Below are 20,253 nucleotides of genomic sequence, written 5' to 3' on the forward strand. Positions count from 1 at the left end.
AAGCGATTACGTGCAATCACTGGGCAAAATATCCTTTGCTGAAGCAAAAATCATTGTGTCCTTTGGAGTGACCCGGCCTGCCATAGCCAGGCAGCCCAAAGCTGTGGCAGGGGCCCCTCCCACCGCTTGCCTGGCTCAGTGGGCCGTGGGGTCAGCTAGTCTGAGACATTCCCTGGAGTTCCCTTAGTTTACCAAATCAGGAAAGACTTTCCCTCTGTGAAGAAGGAAGTATTTTCTGCAAAAACTGTGAAGTGAGCAGTCTACTATCCTCGGGCAATTTCAACTGATTTTTACATGTATATGGCACGCGTGTGGGGGTACCTAGGACTTCTTGCGCTAAAAAACCATTTCAGCAAACCAGTAATATGACCAGGCCTGAGGCCAGGCGGAAGGCCAGAAGGCTATTCTACTAGGAAGTAATTCCAGTGTAGGGAAAGCAGTCTGTTCTAGGCAGCTGGACGGGACGTGATGGGGACAGGCTTGCAGATCATGTGTATATATCACATTGTCAGCGGCTGCTTCTAGTAGGTGTTACTACTCCCGTTTTAGAGCAGGGAATACTGAAGCTCAGGGAGCCCCTTACCCTTGGTTTCTCAGAACACAACAGCAGAGACTGGAAATAGAATCCAGGAGTTTGGACTCTGGGCTTTAGGGTCTCTCTTTTCTGGAGGCAGGAGAGTTTGGTGGTTATGGGTATGGGCCCTGCATTTAGTCCACTTGAGTTCAGTCCCCAGACTTGCCACTAAGTAAACAGGTGACCTTGGGTAAATGATAATATGCCACATCTACAAAATGGGCTATTGTGAGGATTAGGTAAACTATTTGTTTGGGGCACACAGAACACTGCCCAACACATAGTAAACACTCAATAGACAATGGCTTTCATTACTGGAGCTCCTGCTAAGGGAGCACTGCTCCTAGAAATCCTGACCGGCCCAGTCCCAGAAATGCCGCCACCTGTCTCTCCAAGGTGAGCTGTCTGAGGTCACCCCAATGCTAATAGGACCTCTTCTCGTCTCCACCTCAGGGGGAGTTTTTGCACACCATTTATTATCATATAATACAATGCAATATAATATCATACATAACATAACATAATATGATGGGTAGGTTAACTTGGAAACCCTGAGGCGGACCGTGGATGGATGGATAGATGAATAGATACATTTGTACTAAGTATACATACATTATATCATTCTATTGATTTGTAAAAAGTTCCCGGTCTGCCTGGCTGTAATGAGATTTTTGAACTTTGCGTGGCGATCAATGAGTGGAATATTATTGGCCTGGAGAATTGATATACCTGCTCTCAGTGGCTTGTTCTGCTCCCAGGCTGCCCCGGCCCCCCAGGTGTACGATTTCAGCAGACACTTAACCTTTTTTACAGTGTCATCAGGCTAAAAGGAATCTAATAGTGACACAGGACTTGTGCTCAGCACTCTGCCACTATTGCTTTCCTGTCACAAATAATTTATAGCCTTCTATTTCCATCCCTGAGCCTGCACCCCAGCCCTGCCTCCCGCTTTCCCCCAGCTCCCGGGAATCAATAAACTCACACAGCCACAGTGGGACTACAGGGTGCCCAGAGACAGACAGACGGACAAAGAGAAGGGAGAGCGACAGAGGGGCAGAGAAAGACAGAGAACGAAACACAGAGGCAGGGATGCGAGGTGGAGGAAGAAGTGAGAGAGGGAGGAGAGCCGGCGGAGGGGTAAGAGTGTCCCCGGCGCTTTCTTGGAATGTTGAGAGCTCCTCGGTTTCTTCATGAGTTTAACAAACTGTTAATGGGAGTCTCATTACATGCCTTCCTTCTAACTCACAGAGCTGATGAAACTGTTTTGATCTCCAGCTCGGTGGGAGGTGGAGGCTTCCTGGGAATTTAACCAAAGAAAGAGTGGCTTCGCCCCCCCCCCCCCCCGCCTTGTCGTCTATACCCCGAAGCACCACCACAGCTCCCTGGCATCTACCGGGTCCCGAAGAAGCTACTGCTCATACTGTCTGTGGACCCTTCCTGGGGCCCCCAGGCAGAGGACCCTAATGTATCTTCCTGAGAGTGTCTCTGATTCACCTCTTTTGGGGTCAGGCTGTGACACCTGCCACTGGTGTTTCCTGTCTTCTCAGTGCCCTTTCCAGGGCCGCCATAGCAGCTACACTGGCCAGGCTGGACCGTGCTGGGCTGAGAGGCCTTCTGCCCGTACCTGGCTCAGTCCCTAAAGAGAAAGCAGCCAGTCCTGGCGGTCACTCATAGGAGTAATGCTACTACTAGTCGTGATTATTGTTATTAGCAACATTAGCATGTATTGAGCCCAGCATCATACAAATCATCTTACATGCGTTATCCTGTTTACCCCACCACAATCCTAGGAGGTGGGCAGTATTATTATCTTATTTTACAGGTGAGGGAGTAAGAGACTGCCAAGGGTTTCACAGGCAGTTAAGTAACAGAGCCGAGCCTGACCCAGAGCCCAGAGCCCATCCCCTTCTTCCCTTTGCCCTAGTCGCACCCTTGCTAAGTGCCTAAAGTCCCCGTGCTGGGGCTCAGGCAAAGCCAGAAAGGTGGAGGAGGAAGGGCATCGCTGTGAAGGAGAACATGCTAGAAAGGGAAGTGATGAGCAGGCGTCCTGACGTGTTCCCATGGCAACAGGAAACAGCGCTGCTCGGCTCCCCTGAGTAGAGCTATGGCCTCCAGCACCCCCACTGCACCCTCCGAAGACCCATACCTGCAGACTTGACTTGAAGGCCAAGCCTGCCCGGGGCCATGGAGGCCAGGATGTGTCTGGTTGTCTCGCCGTGCCAAGAATGAAAAAGATCGGAAGAGAAGGAAGATCAACAGGGGGAAATAGTGCCAGACAATCACCCAAAGCAGTGCTTTACTTTATCCTTTTAAGCTGTGGTGATATTCCCACGAGTTGTTGGGTTGTGTACAGGATGCAGGGGGGCAATGGATGACTACTAGGGAGCCGCGATCTCAGTTCTTAAATTTCCCGAGAGCAGCTCTGGGGACTAGCAAGTGCCCACTGCCTGGGGGGCATGGATGGACGCCAGGAGCATTAGTAACTCACGGCAGGCATCCCGCCCAGCTCCTGTCCCATGCACCACCAAGCCCCCATCAGGGAGTAGTGATTTTCTATCACTTGCTGCCTCAGCTAAATCTGCACTGGTGCCTCAGGGGTCAGAGGCTCTGGGTAACAAAGATAGAGACCCCACAAGGCCATCTAGTTACCTGTCTTCAACCAGCCCCAGCCCTGGGGCTCCCTTAGTCCAGGGCTCATCAGCCCACAAGCCAGAGCCACCCACAGCAGGACCAGTGAGATCCCAGAAGCTTTTGCTGCAGTGAATTAGGAGCGGCTGCTCTGAGCTGTGTACACAGCCTCCTTCTAGACTTTTCCGGTACACCCGTCTACATCGCCCTTAGCCACTGTCCCATCTTTCCCATTGTGATCATGCTCCAAACATTCCCCCAACTCTTGGGAGATGACCTTCCCTTCTGCTTCGCTGAGAGATAAAAACTGTAAGAGCTCCTTCTCGAAGCTTTTGGCCACCTCAAAATGCACCATCTCTCACCAACTCCCCCTGGCGCCTCTCCTTGTTCTGTCTCGCTTTCTCCCATCATCCACATTCTGTCAGGCAACTTCAGGCCCTCCCTCTTGTCTGGTTCTCCCTCCTCAGCCTGCAAGTGTACCCAAGTCTTTCCTCCCCCAACCAGCCTTCCCTCCACTCAGCTGTCAGTTCCATCCACCAGCTTCCACATTTTTCTCTCTTCCTTTCTACGAACTCCCGAAGGCAGGAATCTACTTTCACTGCCCCGTCTCTTCCTAATCAATCCCTAACCTTTCTGTCTGGCTCCTGCTCCAGTTGCTTTGTTGACACCTCTGTCCCCCAAGTCCCCAAACCTGTGCCTCTTCTTATTCCCAGTTCCCTCCAACCTTTGCATTGTCACCGATGCCGCGAATTGTCTTCTCCTTCCGGAAACGTTTTTCTCCGTCGATTTAGGTGAAACCGCCCAATCCTTGCTCTGCCATTTCCAGTGTAACCAATTCTGGCCCCTCTGCAAGGTCAGGTTCTTTCCCCCAGCCTGTGAAAGTCAGTGCCCTCCAACATCCACTCCTTCGGCCTCTTGTCCCTATCGACGCTCTTTTTCCTTGATGGTTTCTTAAATCCACATGTGCTGTGCCAGCTGGACACCCCCCTCCCACCTCAAACACTGCGTGTCTGAGACAAAACCCGCCACCTCCCTGTGTCTCTCCTCCTGACAGTGGTACAAACCCCCAGCCTTCCAGGTACACAGAATTAGGTTCTTAGAGCCATGCTGGACTCCAGTTAGGTGCCCAGTCGGCCATTCTGCCTTCATGACGTCTTACAGACTCTTTCTTTTCTTTCCTGTGATCTTGCGCCTGTATATTGCTTTACCAGGATCTGTTTGCAAGTGTCCCCTCTGGTTTAGAAATCACTCATGGCTTGAGATTCTCTAAACCTGGTTGCTGTATGTTGGGAGAAGTATGACAAAGTACCAGAAAAAGCCCACATTCTAGAGACTGAGTTCTGACTCTGTCCTGACAGTGTGATTTTGACTAAGCTACTTAACCTCTGTTAGCTTTGGTTTTCCATCTGAAAAACGAGGATAATAGTATCTACTTTGGAGGTTGTTGGGAGAATGAACAGTAGCATATATAAGTAATATAAATTGCATATAATGTTGGCGCATAATAGATGCCCAGCAAATGGAAAAATCACGATCGTCGTCGTCACTTCCAAGTTTTCAGCCTTATTTCCTCTTGCTTCTCTCTGTACCTCCACTGCTCCTGGCTGGCTGGTCTGGGCTTTACCCCTAAAGCTCATTTGGCTCCATGCTTTGCTTCTGTCTTCCTCCAGTACCTACTTTTCATGGTCCCTACCCATCCCCTCTGCCACGGCTTCTCTGTTCACCTTAGAACCATGGTATTTTTTTCATTGCAGAGGAGACCTTAGAGATCCTGTAGTCCAACCTTTTTTACTTTACAACTGAAAAGTAAAGGTCCAGAAAAGTAGAGTGATGTACCTCTGAGGCCCAGAGCAGTAGAATGATGAGCCCAAAGCTATGGTGGCCGATTAATGGCAGAGTCAGAATCAGGACTCAGGGTCCCGGCCAGGCATCCCGGTGCCCTTATCACTCTCCTCCGTGCCTTGGGCCCCTTCATCTGTTCAGCCCTGTCCTGCTATGAAGGTCTACATGAAGCTCTGCCTCCTCAGTGACTTCTTTCCCAGTCCCCACCTGCAAGGTGGCTGGATTCCTCCCTTGCCTCCCTCTAGTGCTTATGGCCTGGCCCCTCGGGGCTCCTTTGCTTTCTTTGGGTGTATGTCCTCCCTCCCCAACTTCATCTCCAGCACTGTGAGGCAGGTGCCTTACCTCTATTGCCTGTGGGTGCTCGGTTAAACCTGGTTACAGTGGAGTCTGCTCATGGTTTGTGACTCACCTGGTCAGTGTGGGTGAACTTGACTCACACGACACGCTGCAGGGAGGAGCGATGCCATTGGAGAAATTGCCTCAAGGGTACCTATTTTGACTAGCGGATGGAGGGGAGCATTCCTTGGTCTTGGCCCCAGCATTGGTCTTTTGCACGTCTGAGCCCTGGGCTTCTCAGACCACTGACAAGCAGGCCTATCCCCAGTCCTGGGACGTTTGATCCAGCCCTCTACCCCTAAAGTGCACAGGGTGGGTGTGAGGCTGTTCAACTAGGCTGGAAAAGAAGCTGTGGTCCAAGTAAGACCCCAGAAAAGCAGGCCATTGGGCCAGCAAGCTGGGCAGAGATAGGACAGTAAGTGGGCTCAGGAAGAAGTTGTTCAAGGCCTGACATCTGGCAAAGGGGCCATGTGCTATGCTGGATTCCCTGGGACAAAAGGGTCATCTGTGACCCAGCCCTTTCCGGGCTATTTCTTTTTAGCCCAAGAAATAGGAAAATCTCACTTTCCCCCCCAACTCTAGAAGACTGTGATACAGTCCCAATAGGAAAACCAGCTCCAAGATGATCTCTAGACAAGGGAGTCTTGTTCCCAGGAGGAGGTTTGCGTGTGGTTGAGGAGGGAAGGGGGGACAGCAAGCCATCAGGGCAGCCCCCACCCCCAGAAAGGGGAAGGATGCTGTGCTCCACTCACTCTGCTGCCCCAATCCTTGCTACCAAAAATCAAGCTGCAATTCAGATGATGCACACCGCAGGAGAGAATACAGACTCCCTCTGTCCAGCTGCACTAGGTTGGGTCTGCAGAGCCAGTGGGAGGGAAAGTGCGTGCCTTGCAGCAGTCAGTGAGGGCAGGGGTGCAGGGAACAGCTACATGAGGAAGGAGCTGGGGAGCTTGGGCGAGCCCCTCTGGGCTGGGCTGGAGCTGGTGCAGGCAGGAGAAGGCACGTGATGTGTGATGCTGTTGTGATGCTGTTGCAGGATCATCAGGACCAAAGTTCAGCAGCCTTTCCACCCAACGCCGGATGGGGCTGGGACGGGAGTGACTGCCCCTGGCCACACCATTGGTAAGAGGGCTCAGGGAAGGGAGGAAGCGGGGGCCCACCCAGGAGAGCCAGGACGCCACCCCCATTCCCTTCAAAATGGCATTCCTGCTGAGGCCCCAGGACCCCTTCCCCAGCCCACGCTCTCCCTGAGCTCCTAGAGGTGGGGATCTTCCCAGGAGACTAGCTCACCAGGACTGTTTTTGCTTCTTGCGCACATCACCTTGTAGCTGCCTTGTCTGTCTTTCTGTCTCTGTCTCCTTCTAAATCAAGCTTTTCCTTTGGCTTTTCTTCTCTCCCTGCCTTCCCCTTCCTCATCTTTTGTTTTTATCTGATTCTGTCTCCCCTTGCCCCTTTTTCTTTCCTGCCTACCCTCTTACTGCCTTTTTAAAATTTTTTAAATTCTTTCTCTCTTCTCCCCTCCTCTCCCTTCTCTCTCTCCTTTCCTCTCTCTGCCTCTCCCTTTCTCTTTTCTTCTCTCTGTATGTGTGGCTCTGGATCTGTTCACATCTCTCTGCTTCGCTCTTCACAGCTTCTCTCCTCTTAGCCTGTCTCTTCTTGATCTGTCTCTCCTTCCTCCCCTCTGTAACTCTCTGCTGCTCCAGCCTCCTTGTTTACTGATCCTTGGCCATGGCCTCTCAGAGACACAACCCAGGCCTACCAGAGCACCAGATAGACCCCCCCCCCCCATATTGTCTTCCCTTTGACCCAAGGGTGCTTGGTGGTCCTGCAGCCATAGATGAAGCCTGGAGTTTAAGGGGCTGAAATGTGATTATACTTTTGTTGCTGCCCCTCTTGGAAGCTGTCCCCTTATCTCTTGACCAGCAGGAAGTAGAATGGCTGGTCCCAGGCCTCCTGAAGTTGGCAGGAGCCGCTGTTCATGAGGCCGTGTCACAACGTGCGCCGGGAGGGAGGATCGGGCCGGGCTGTACCTGAGCAGAGTGAATGGTTTCACTAGTCTGTGCCCTGAGGGAGAAATTGGGAACTTCTCAAGTGATTTCAAGACCAGAAGCAACTGGGAGAGAGGAGCTGTGCCCTCCTGGGGAATATCGTGGCCATTCTTGTGTCTCCTAGAGAGAGACAGATCTTAGAAAGCCACGGCGTCTGAAAGGAGATAAGTAAAGGCCAGCCCAGGAGACCAGAGGCAGCGAGCTGGGGTTTGTTTAGAGGGCGGAGGAGAACATGGGCTCGCCATCCCTCTTAATCCTCTGCTTCTCTCTGCCCCCAGCCTCGGGGCTTTGGTCTGTGATCACAACTGTTATCCTGATGGCATTTCCTCCTTACTCTCGTCCAGTTCCCAGTACGGCCTCCCCTCCTGTTTCCAGCGCCTCCAACGATCCAGTGGGATCCTACTCTATCAACGGGATCCTGGGGATCCCTCGCTCCAATGGTGAGAAGAGGAAACGTGATGAAGGTAGGGAGGAGGGAAGAGGCTTGGCTTCCCTGTGCATGCTTTGTCCTTGGACTCAGGGCTCCGGTTTCGGCCCGGCCTCGCAGCTGCTCTGCTGGGAGATCAGTTTTAGTAGCAAAGCCCAGGTCCCCCCACTGCCCTGCTGGCTCCTGGAGAGGGAGGCAGGCTGCTGGTGGGGCCATCAGCTTCACCATCTGCTCAGCAGTCTTGGTGGCCTCACCTTCCACCGGGACTGCCCCTAATATCCCAGTGGGGTGCCAGGGGAGAAGCACAAACCAGGTACCTTGGGAGGGTTCGGGAAGTTGGGGGACAGCTGGTCTTTGACCCAAGGATGAGAGGCCGATCTGCCTTATTCTTACCTGATCCGACCCCTCAAAAGATGGGGGCGTGATGTCACGTGCAGCTGACCCCAGTGTCCTTTCTCTGTGACACATGGATTCTGCCCCCCATTGAGCTGGACACGGGCCCTCTGTACTCTTCTTCCCTATGGGAGGAGACACCACTCAGGCTCCTCTCTGTCCCTTCCCTTCCGTTCCCTATAATGCCTCAAGTGCAGCCAGCTGTTAGGCAGGGAGTTCAGGCGAGGGAGAAATGAAGAGGAGGAAGAGAGGGGAAAGGATACAGGAAGAGGGAGTGGTGGCCATGGGCCTGGGAGAAGGTGTTTTACAAATGTTGGGATGTGAGGGGTCCCTTGGTGACCATCTGGTGCTCTTCTCATGCATGAGCCCAGGGCGCAGGGCTGACCAGCCCAGACAAACGGAGACACCAGTGTCTCAAGCCTGCTTCCTGCCCCAGTCTCATGGTCCCTGCTGGGGAAGCAGTAACCTTCTGGTCTAGGGAGGTCTAGAGAATCTCCCATGAAATAGAATCCTCTAGAGATGAGCATACAGGGGGACTGCATACCCCTTTAGCCTGGACAGTCCCAATTTATGCTCTTTGTCTCTGCATCTTGGCCAGTCAGCATCTCCTTTTTCTCTCAAAAATGTCCTGTTTGGGCGATAAATCATGTGGCCATCCCAAGCATAGACAAGCCCTTGATTGGGGCGGCTTTAGAGGGTAAGGAACAGAGAAAAGGAACAAAACTGAGCTTCCCTGGGCCCAGGCTGAGGGGAAAGAGAGTGTGAAAGCCCTGGCCTCCAGCGGAAGGGACAGGACAGGCCTAGGTCTGGCAAGACAGTGATGACCTGGTGCTGGCCTCCTTCCAGAAGCCCTAATGGCCTCGTTTCACAGGGAAACAGCTTGTCTGGCTCTATTTCTCCTTCTTCCAAAATATCCAAACCCATTTGGCTGCCACGGCCTTTGCCACTCACTAAATTTCATTGTGGTTGTTTTGGCGGCCACCCTTGATGGGCAGGGGGAGGCTTCGCGAAAGGCCCTAAGTCCTAATTCTCCCTGGGGGCTGACCATACTCCAGCCTTAGCCAGGTGCCCTGGCACCCCGAGTGGTTGGGAAGATTCTGCCTCAGGCCCCAAGGGTTTCTCCTTTAACCACTGGCCCCTGCATTTTTTAGAGTGTGAGATGTCCAGCAGGCAGGGCGGGGGAGGCCACAGGACCCCCTGTGTGCTCTCCCCTGCTGGTTCTCAGTTGGGGCCAAGCATACCCTCTGCTTCCCGGGCTCCCGTGGGCCATGAGAGGAGGCCAAGAGTAGGGAGGCACTGGCATGAGGCTGTGGCCACCCAGGGTCAGGCCCCACTGGCCCAGAACAGACTGCTCTCCTCCCTGCAATTGATTACATTCATTGTTTCAAGTCAATTCAATTCAGTGAACCTTTTCCTGTGCATCAGCTGCAAGAAAGGCTTGGTGCTACAGGATCCCAAAGCAGAACAAGATATGATTCTTGTCCTTAAGGAGCTTCCAGTCTAGCGGGGCGTGTAAAACACGTGACCCCAGAAAGCAGAAAGCTCCATCAGATATCTGTGTCGTGATGGGAGGCCTGGGCCGCAGGCCATGGGAACTCAGAGTCAGGAGGGAGTAACCTGGCAGAAAGGGCCGCATTTTGAGGAGGAACCTGAACGATGGGTGAGGGGCATGTGCATGGACGATGCAGGGTGAAATTCTGTCTGGTGGGGGAGCCTTAGGACCAGAGGGTGCTGTGCCGGGAAGGTGCAGATGTGCTCTGGCAGAGTTGCGAGGGCACTAGGGAAGGGCTGGGAGGGAAGCTCAGTAGATGGGTTAGGGCCACAGGGGGCTAGGCCAAGACCGGACCAACTATAAGGAGTCTAGACTTTTTTCTGCAAGCATGAGTAGCCACTGAAAGTGTCTGAGCAGGAAGAGAGAAGAGCAGGGCCGGGTTTGGGAAGACCATCCTGCAGCAGAGTGACTGTGACGGGAGTGGGGAGACATCTCAGGAAGCAGTCAGTATCTCCTAGGTGAAGGATAATGGGGACTCTTAGGTTCCTCTTCCTGCTTAAACACTTCTCTTCTGGGCCTAGCCAGGGTACAAGGAGGATCAGAGGCCCTATTTCTTTTTTTTTTTTTTTTTTTTGGTGGGGGGACGGTTCTCTGGCCTTGACTCCTGCTTCTCTTGACTAACCCCAAACCAGATGGAGCTGCCCTTTCCCTGGTGGAGGCCAGCACCTTTGAGGGAGGCTAGGTCTCCCTGACCTTCCCCCACCCACCCCCCCCAGGCCACGGTGCACACTTGACCTGTCAGATCCAGGTGGAAGGGAGAAGAAGGAAAGGAGAGAGCAAAGGCAGACCTTTCGCAGCCCTGCCCCCTCCCCCACCCTGGGTGCCTCCAAGCAGCCAGGCCCGGTTTGCATTAGGGAGCAGCTCAGATGATTAAGAATAGGAGAGATAATTATGTGTCAAGATGATGTAGCCCAAGTCTGCAGTCAGGCCAAGGTAGCACAGCAGCTGGCAGGCCGGTAGCAGGAGGCAGCCTCAGGCGTGGGCTGCAGACACCCAGGTATGTCCTTCAGCTACTGGGCCAGCACCGAGGGCTAAGAGAAACCCGACTTGGGGCACTGAGGGGTGTTGGGATGAGGACGGGGATCCATGTCAAGGGACTAGACCTTGGGGGAGTGGAGGGCCATAGCTTCCTCCCGGAGGACCCCACTCTCCCTGCCAGGCTGGCTCTCCTTGGGCCCCACACACTGTGGCATCTTTCTAGAAGTGCCATATCCCGAGGGCAAGCCGTGAGCCTGTCTGTCCTCAAGGAAACCACTCCCGCTCCCGCCTCTGGGTACGGTCCGGCCTATTCTTCAGCTCTAACAATGTCACGGTGGTGGGCATTAGCGAGGACAATCGCTGCGGCGTGTGCTGGCATTATTGGAGACAATCTCAGCAGTAGTTATTGGTGTTCACAGTGATAATACCCAGAGCGTTATTGGCATTGGCACTCCGAATATGGACAGCGTTATTAGTATCTGCAGCAATCATATCTGTGGGGATATTAGTAAAGGGCCGATCAGCTGTGACTCTGGGGAGAAAGGAAACCCACAGTGGCTATCAGCCTGCTTGAGACGCCTTCTCACACCCTGGCCATTGGAAGTACGGAAACATTCCGGGGCTTTCCTTTGAGAAATGTGCTAGTCAGGAAGCTTTGACACTCCCCACCTGCCTGAGTCCAGGAGCCCCCAGAATGGGACAGGTAGATGGGCCCGGGTAGATGAGGAAGCTGTGTCATGAAGTATCCAGAAGACAGGCTGTCCATCAGTCTGAGAAGGTAGATCCCCATTTAGTACCCTGCTAAAATCTCCGCCTCTTTTTGGCTACGATTCGGGGGGAGTATATTAGGGTCCTTGGGAGGGACCCTGTTTCCATGACTGTTGCATTCCCTGGTTTATGTGGCTGGAAGATACAGCCTCTCGATGTTTTCAGGCTGGGAAACCAAAGACCTTTGCCTTTACCCAGTTGCTCTCGGCCGTAGCCCAAAACATTGCTGTCCATCCGTGTTGTTGAAGCACGGAGCAGTTACATAACTTGTCCAGAAATCCAAATGAAGTCATATGGCGTGAGTCTGTTGATCTGTGTGCGGGGAGGTGTGTTGGTATCATCCTTTGATGTGTGGGATTGCAGGGGGCCGTGATTTTGCATTCCATTAATTAGGTGCACAATGAATTGTGCAGCTGAGTGGAGCCAAACCGGTACCGTTGTGCGTTTGCAGACAGGACGGGTTTGCACGGCCACTAACGGCTCAGTCCTGTCACTGCCTCTAATAGCTCCCTTCTGCTTTGGATGAAGCTATAACTGGAAAAAAGAGGCTTATTTCCTTAGTTGGTTTCCCTTCTCGAAGTCCCCGAGTGCGTTGCTCAGGTTAGACTTGGGGCAAATGAGGGGATTAGGCTGCGAACATGAGCAGTGCCTGCCCTGTCCAGGAGCCCCGGCCTCGGGCAAGAGGAGGCTGTAAGACCCCCAGCGAGAAGGAGGGTGCCAGGGGGAGGCCAGCAGGAAGTCCCTGGAGTGGCGTGGATGGGCAGCGTGGCTCGGTGGGGAGGGGTGTGGGCTCTGGAATGAGGCACACCCAGGGTTGAATCCTAGGGCTTTGCGCATGTCACTTACCCTTCATCAGCTCGGTCTCCTCCGTAGAATGGACATGGTAACAGCACTTATGTCACGGGGCTGTGGAGCGGGCTACACAAAATCACGGAGGTAGTGTCGAGTCAACTCCATCTTGGCAGATGGGCCGTCGGGGGTCTCTGGGGGAAGACCTAAATGGCAGGTTTATGTGTTGAGGGGAAATAAAGTCATGACAGAAGGAAACATTCGGGCACAGGCTCCCTCATCTTGGTGCGGGAAAAGCTAATGCTGGGATGAGCCAACCTGGATGGGACCGGGGCAGTGGGGGAGAGATGTCAGCCTCGCCTGTGTGACTTGGGAGGACCTTTGTGTAGCTCTGCTCAGTCATTTGCTCTGTGGTTATCCAGGAGGGCCGCATGGCATCTCGTAGCGTCCGCAGGCATTTTAGATGTGTCTCAGTAAATCTAGGACCCCCTTCTTTTCTAACGTGGAGGCACCCCTCCCTCCATCCATTGCTGTGCATTTCTGCTTCCACACGTAACTTTCTTTATCTAGGGAAACATGTGTTTGTTGTTTTATGGACCCCGTGTAATTTCTTACGTGGTTTATGCAAATGTGGGTGTGTTTTCTACCATGCTGAGATCTTTGGGTGAAAAGGGGTGTGGAACGCCATGCACTGGGCAGGCGTGCCATCTTCCGGGTGATGATGGAGAGATGGAGAGATGATTGGAGAGATGACCAGATGCGAGCAGGTGCGTTTCCACCAGTACTAGTGAGCGGGGAGAGCTCGAAGCTAGGCCTGAGTGCGTTAAGGGTCCACAGTACTAAGACACAGGTGTGCATATAGAGTTTTGCCCAAAGGGCCCCGTAGGCATCGCCTTGCGTTCTGTTGGCAAATGGATGGGCTGTCCTGAGCCTGCCTCCAGGTTTGCTCAGGGCCGAAGGCTGGGGAGACTGAGGCTGGGAACCCTGACACCCTCAGGCTGTGTGGGAGTCGTCTCTCAGAAACCTCACAACCCCTCTCTTGAAGAGGAGCCTGGTCTCCCAGTCTCAGGGTCTCGGTCTTCTACCTGCCTGTCTTTCGGGATCTCTCAGTGTCTGTCTGTCTCTTATTTGCTCTAGTCGAGGTATACACTGATCCTGCCCACATTAGAGGAGGTGGAGGTTTGCATCTGGTCTGGACTTTAAGAGGTATGGGGGCCAGAGGGAACCTGGTGTGGGGGTCAGGGGAAAGAGCCGGGGGGGGTGGCGGTTAGAGACTATTCAGAGAGTGGGCTCCTGAGAGCCAAGGAGCAGAGAAGGAGGAGGTGGGTCAGGCTTCCACTGGGAAACCAAGAGGCTAACAGAGTCTCGGGGCCTGGATCACTTCCGCCATGGGCGACCGCTGGGTTCGGGGGCGGAGGCCCCGGTGGCCTGGAGGGTCAGGCGCTCAGTGGATGGGGGGTACTTTTCCCAGCCCTTGGAAAAACAAAGAGCGGATCGGGTAGTAAAACAAAAGCAAAGGAGACCTGGAAGCACCTGACAGCCCTAATTCATCACGGCCCAAGTTTTTTCCTGTGTTCCCATTATATTTGTTTGTAAAAGTGGAAATCAATTTTGAAGGTAATTTTCTGGAAAGAATGGAAGGGAGGTGGGAGGGCCGGATAAGGCAGAGATGGTAAAAGGAAAAATTTAGGCCAGGCACAGCCCAGGGGCAGCTCTTGGCAAGGTGAAAGAAAATTGCATATTCAATCTCCATCCATGAATCTCCCTCACTGCTGCCCGCCTCCTGCTTGAAAACAATGAAGGCTTTTTCCCAACGCTGGGCAGGGCCTCGGTATCAGCCCCACTTTAACTTCAGGGTCATTAATTCCCTGATTATTGAAGGAGAAGAGAGGGTTGCAGCACCTTCAATTCCAAAGGCACACCCCCCCCCCCATGTGATCAAGCCCGGGCTGGGGTGGGGCGGGGGGCAGCCCGGGTGAGGTGAGGTGGTGTTGCAGAAGACCAGAGGGGTGGGGAGGGAGGAAATGGGGAGCCAACTGGACTGGGGGGAAGGAAGCCAGGAGGAGGGTGGAAGAAGGCAGTCATTACTGCATACCTCTGTTGTGTTGTTATTGCAAATTAAAAGTAGCATGTTCCACTCCACAGCTATCTTTGGGGAGGGAGGGGCACCGAGGGAGGTGGGGGATCTTATCATTGCTTCTTCAGCAGACCAGCCGTGGTGTCACCGTGTGAGGTGACATTTGAATTTACAATTCCGCTGAGAAAAGCCATTAATTCACAAATTAACATTTCTCCCTCTCCCTCTCTCTTTAACACTCTCTCCCTCTCTCACATGGATGTGCAAGCAATTGAAAAGACAAAGGAAATAGCCTTAAGGAAGAGACTTTACTGCTAGTCTGTCTGTGCCGAGATTGCTCCCCCTGCTTCCAGATAGATAAACCAATTACCTGAGCAGCCCTGCTCCTGGCCGCCCGCGATCGCCTCCTTTTGTGGGCTGCCTCCATGGCTGGATCACACTCGGTGTATCTCATTAATGTAAACCAGGCATGCCCTGGCCACCGGTCTCTCTTCCTCACTCTTTCTGGAGGGGCAGCGGGAGGAGTGCCGGTGTCAGAAAAGGCAGACGAGGAGGACCCCGGGGAAGAGGAGAGGCTGCACTGCCCGGCTGCCAGGCCCTGGGACTTGGGGTGCGCCCACAGTCCCAGAGGAGGTGATGGGGGAAGCCTGCAGGTGAGCATTCCTTGGTAGGCTGGCGTGGGCGGACGCTTAGAGGCAGAGGCAGGGGCCAGAGCCTGACTCGCCCAGGCCCGCAGGGCCGTTTTCTGTGGCCTTTTGGTCCAGATGCAGAGGACTGGCAGAAGCAGAGAGGGACCCACGCACTCCTTGCACGGGAAGAGCTTAGGGAAGTTTTGTTGAGTATACACCATGTCAGCAGGATTCGGCCCGAAGGAGCTGGTAGGGGTGCCGAGGAGGGTCCGGAAGACTCCCTGAGGCTGTACCTTGTTGCAGATTCCTTAACCTAAACCCAGGACTGGGGCACAGTTATGTCTGTTTGCCACCTAACCCTTACACCTGTACCGAGCCGTCCGCTTCCCTTCTCAAAGAACACTCACCCAGCAGGGTGGCCGGGGTGGCATTGTGCTCTCAGAACTCTGGCGTGAGTTTACATCGCAGGCAACGGAATCACAGAACCTCTTTTGGCTTTTACTCTCCTCCAGGCCCTGGCCAGGGACTGTAAGAAAACATTATATTGGCAGAGGGAAGCTGAGCAGAGTTTGAGTTTCTCAAAGGAGACGAGGACGTATTCTGTGGATTATTGCTGGGATTATATGATTCCACATGCACGATAGTACTTAGCCCGGGTCACGGATTCTGCGCCTCATGAGGCAGGTCCTATAAGAGTCCAGAAACCAAATGCACATGAAGGTAGTCATTTGTCTAGACAAGCGCCCGAGTTTAACTGCATCAACACAACTCAACCTATGTTCGTTTTCCAACAAATATTCAAAACCTGGCTACTGTCCACGCCAGTCCAAGAAAGAGCTAATCTTCAAAGGTCAGCATTCACTAAGCCACCAAAAAAAAAAAAAAATCCACTCATGAACACACGTTCATTGTTATGATTATATCTTCCTAGTAACCTGGGAAATTAGACCGTTCATACCTGAGGGGGGAGTTTTTCTATCTTAGTTGGATCACATATTTTAGCCAAACTTTCTGGGTAGCGTTGGCCATGAGCCTGTTGAACACCGACCATGTCGTTATACAGAGGTAGGGGTAGGTCATGCTGATATTTTCTTAAGACCTTTTTCCTTGTCATCTGTGCTTACGTGGACTTACGTGTGTCTGTGGGGAAGCCCTAGGACTTAGCCATGGCTGTGTGCAGTGGACATAGGTGCCTGAATTGCACATAAGTCTCTGCGTTTACGCCAGAGACTGGCAGCCAAATCATTAACCAGCGCAGTCTCCTGGCCAGTTCATGCTGCTGTGGATAAAGAGTTCCGTTTGGTTGTTTGAGGAAGTATGTTGAGGTTTAGCACGAAAGAGAATTTTTTTCATAAGGTGCCAAAAGGTCGGAATAGGTAGGTAGACTCTCCCCCCACCCCCACCCCCCAGGAGAGAAGGTACAGATTTGCAGTCGAGGGGCCTGTATGTGTCCCTCCGCCACTGGAACTTGTGCTGGGGGAACCACAGCATCGCAACTTTTCCAGCAAGGGCCGCCTCCTGCCCCCACCCCTGCGTCTGTGCACTGCTGCCCACCACGCACACGCGCCCGTCTTGTCAGACTAGGTCTTCGCCTCCGAGTCTTCCACCCGGTGACTACCTTCCAGCCCTGCCGGTAGGCATCGTTCTCCTTCCTCCACCGGCAAGGGCACCAAGCGAGAAATCCGCTGCCTCAGCTCTGCCCTTCTCCCCCAAGTGCAGGCTAGGGATGCAGGAGGGAGGAGCCGGGCCCTGCTGCTCTCGGGCTCACCTTCCCAGGCGCCTCCTCCTCTGCAGGCCGGGGAGGGGGCAGCTGGGAAGCGCAGGGGCGTGGGGGACACTTCAGAGAAAGGGTCCGGAAGGCAGGTAGGCTGGGGAGACCCCGAGTGCTGCTGCCGGAGGGGTGGATCCGAGCAGCCTCCGGACCTTGGCTGGCTGCCCGCGGAGGAGCCCTGAGCTCAGGGCGGGACCCCTTCCCTGCCTGCCTTCGCCAGGGCCATGGTGGCCACAGGACTCTCCCGGACCCTCTCCATTCTGCCCTGTGTGGGGGGTGAAAAGGCAAGGAGGCTTGGGGGAGGGCCGGACCTGGCTCTGGGGCTGGGAGACAGATCACGAGCCTCAGAGCCGAGTTGCAGCAGCGCCAGTAATTCAAACCATCCTGACCCTTCGGTGAACCCGAACCTGCTGACCTTGACAACACCAGACAAGGGAGGCCTCACAAACCTCAACCTGCACGAAGGCCTCGCCTTCTCTCCCTCCCGTACTTGGAGCCCTGTGGCCCAGCCTCCAGGTGGCTCCTAATTTGGCTGTCCCCACCAAATGTCAGCATCTCTGCCTCCCTGAAGTACCCGCCCGTCCGCCTGCCTGCCTCAAAGCACCCTCTGTGCTTGGCTCCACTGGAGACAGTACATGGGCATCTCATGGGGTGGTGGTGGGGGGGGTGGGCTGCAGGGCCAGGTCCAGGAATTCTCCTTTAAATAGGGCTTTTTAAAAAAGGTTTATTTATTTTTGAGAGAGAGTGAGAGAGAGACACAGAGAACACAAGCAGGGGAGCAGCAGAGAGAGAGGGAGAGAGAGAATCCCAAGCAGGTTCCCAGCTGTTAGCGCAGAGCCCAACTCAGGGCTCGATCCCAGGAACGCAAGATCATGAGCTGAGCGGAAATCAAGGGCCGAATGCTTAACTGACTGAGCCACCCAGGCGCCCGTAAATTGGGCTTTTATGCCTTGCCCGTTCTCCTCCTGCCTGAGGCTTCATCTTTTCTAGAAACATGGCGTGTGTGTGTGTGTGTGTGTGTGTGTATGTGTGTGTGCGTGCGCGTGCGCGGTCTGAGTGCACACAGGGGCAGGGATAAAATGTGATGGAGACAGAGCGGACAGAGGAGGGAAGAAAAGCCGGAGGAAAGCAGCCACAGGAACCTGCATTAAAGGAAATGCAGTTTATGAAGTTTATGCTTTCCTCCTAGGGAGAGCTGGATTCTATCCAACAGCCTCTCAGAGCCTGGCAAACAGCTCCTGAAGCAGAAAGTGCGGGCAGGAGCTCAAGCAAGCCAGTGACAGAGGGAGAGATGCGTGGACACATACCCTCTTTCTCTCTCTCCTCCCCGTCCCCCCCACCTCTTCCGCCAGGTCTCCCGAGGCCACTGCAAAGTCTGGGACGGCAGGGTGGGGGTGGGGGTTGGTGTGTTTGGTGCGAGTGACTCCAGGACCTTCACTTTCTTTCCCTCTCACTTCCCCAGCCCCCCACCTCATCTCCTTTGGTGGCGTGGCCAACCCAGACACACGGGCGACGTGGACGCCTGGGTGGACTGGTGGTGTGGCAAGCTGGGCCGAGGGTAATGTGGGCAGTGTGGACCCCGGGGCAGCCGGCTGGTGGAAGCTGCCCCGGGTGAGGGACAGCGCAGTGAGGATGGTCTTGGGGTGGTAGGCGTGAGGCCTAAGTAGTAGAAAGGACCAGAACGTGGTCTCCCAGGGAGCTGCCTTTTTTTTTCTGAGGCTGGGATTCATTTTCTCCGGTACCTTGGTCTAGGCCAACTGGGTACCTTGCAGCTACTGAAGACAGCTGCTGGAGTCTCTTAAGCAGACACGATTAGCAACCGTATTTTTTCTGGGAATTCAGAGGAAACAAATGGTTGACAAGGTTAGGATACCAGCGTTCTCAGAGGGACTTACAAGCAAGGTGGGATAGCTGCCCTTCTAGACCTTTCTTCGTGTGCACAGGCACGCAGGTTTGTGTGTACGTACACTAATAATATGTAAGTGGGCCTTGACTTTAGAGGAAAGGGGAGTGTCCGGTAAAGGGTGTCACTCGGCCCGGGTGGGGGCATGGCGCTCCCTTGCCCCTGTGCCTCATCTGGGGATGGGAAGTGGGGAGAAGAAGTCTGGCTCCCGCCTCTTCCTGGGAACTCTGTCCCTGTTCAAGTTCTGCCAGGAGCTGGGACAGAGGAGGACAGCAGAGGTAGAGTCATCCGAAGGCAGGGCGTCCAGAGAAGAGTCAGAGGGAAAGTGGGCAGAAATTGCTGATTGCGGAGGACGCTCTGGAAGCCAGGAGATGCCAGGCATGGAGGGAGGCAGAAACTGGCCAAGGATGGCTCTCGCCCTTTCTCTCCCCTTCTCTCCCCTTTCCCTTCCCTCCTTCCCTTATCCCTCCCCTCTTCCCGCCACACATCTTTATTGGTTCCGGTAATAGCGTTGATTTGCATGTCAGGCAAAGCCTTGCTACGCACACAAAAAGAAAACCCCAGCCGTGGCGGTGTGGCAGTGTCAGCTCTCGCTGTTGTTCGACAGTGTAAAATTAAATTAATAAAGCCCCCAACACAGGAAAACATAACAGGAAATTAATGGCCTTTACTGTCGCTCTGATGCAGTCATTTGCAACCCTGCTTTCCGCACCAAAGACTTCATAAATGCAAGCAGTTTCTCTAAACAAGCATACTTAGGGCGGCCTGGTATGTAATTTTTCGCCTTGCTTGTGTCCTTTGAGCTAACAAAGCCCCCTTCCCTCCCGGCTCCAGAGAGGTTTCTAACTGGTTCTGGCCCCAGCTGGAACCCAGCATCAGGCAGGAGGCCCCAGCCCCTCCCTGAGAGCCCACGTAGGGCTGAAGGAGGACACAGGTCCCACACAGACAGACCCTCTGCCAACCCCCCTTCCCCACTGGCGGCTGGGGAGCCTGGAGTCCCAGCCTCGGCCAGCCGGCCAGCAAAAAGACACAGTACATGCTCTCGGGCAGGAAAGCTGATCACTCTGGGGAAGTCACCCAGTCCCACCCAGTACTCACCCCTCCCCTTTCTCCGTGCATTTCAGTTTTCTCTCCACTACCTGTTTGCTCCCCTCCCATCACTGGCTCTGGCCTTCCCTTCCCTCCAGCTTCATCTCTACCTGCTTACCCTCCTTCTACTTCATATATGAGTCACACACACTCACGCTGGCTGTGCGTTGGCCGTGGGTGCCCACGCCCTTCTTTGCTACAGGTAACCCCGGGGGCTTCTGGGAGGAGCGAAGGGACCTCTTACTCAGAAGGGGGAAAGTAACCGAACTGGCATAAATTCTCCGTGGAGTTCTAGGTCTCCCCCTTATCTCCCTCTTATCTACTGTTTGGTTACAAAATATGAGGGCCCTAAGTGATCATTCAGGCCATCCCTCTGTCCTTGGGCAAATTTCCTATAAACCATTTCAGAGGGCTGAGAGCCTATGGTTTTGCTTTGGTGTGTAAATAGT

The 20,253-nt window shown here is 53.9% G+C and overlaps 1 protein-coding gene across 12 annotated transcripts in view; it reads left to right on the forward strand.

Annotated features, from left to right (window-relative positions):
- The window catches only part of PAX2 (paired box 2), a 77,760-nt gene that overhangs the window by 24,543 nt on the left and 32,964 nt on the right, over nucleotides 1-20,253 (forward strand). For 6 of the 12 annotated variants that reach the window (XM_019459163.2, XM_019459164.2, XM_019459165.2 and 3 more), the window contains 3 exons: nucleotides 6,417-6,502; nucleotides 7,773-7,892; nucleotides 13,473-13,541. In XM_019459163.2, coding sequence (XP_019314708.2) covers nucleotides 6,417-6,502; nucleotides 7,773-7,892; nucleotides 13,473-13,541 — 275 coding nt within the window. The remainder of the gene's footprint in view (nucleotides 1-6,416; nucleotides 6,503-7,772; nucleotides 7,893-13,472; nucleotides 13,542-20,253) is intronic. The other 6 variants (XM_019459168.2, XM_019459167.2, XM_019459169.2 and 3 more) reach the window with 1 other exon arrangement.

Source organism: Panthera pardus, unplaced genomic scaffold (assembly GCF_024362965.1).
Source record: "Panthera pardus isolate Hobbes unplaced genomic scaffold, ASM2436296v1 HiC_scaffold_22, whole genome shotgun sequence".
NCBI classification, from domain to species: domain Eukaryota; kingdom Metazoa; phylum Chordata; class Mammalia; order Carnivora; family Felidae; genus Panthera; species Panthera pardus.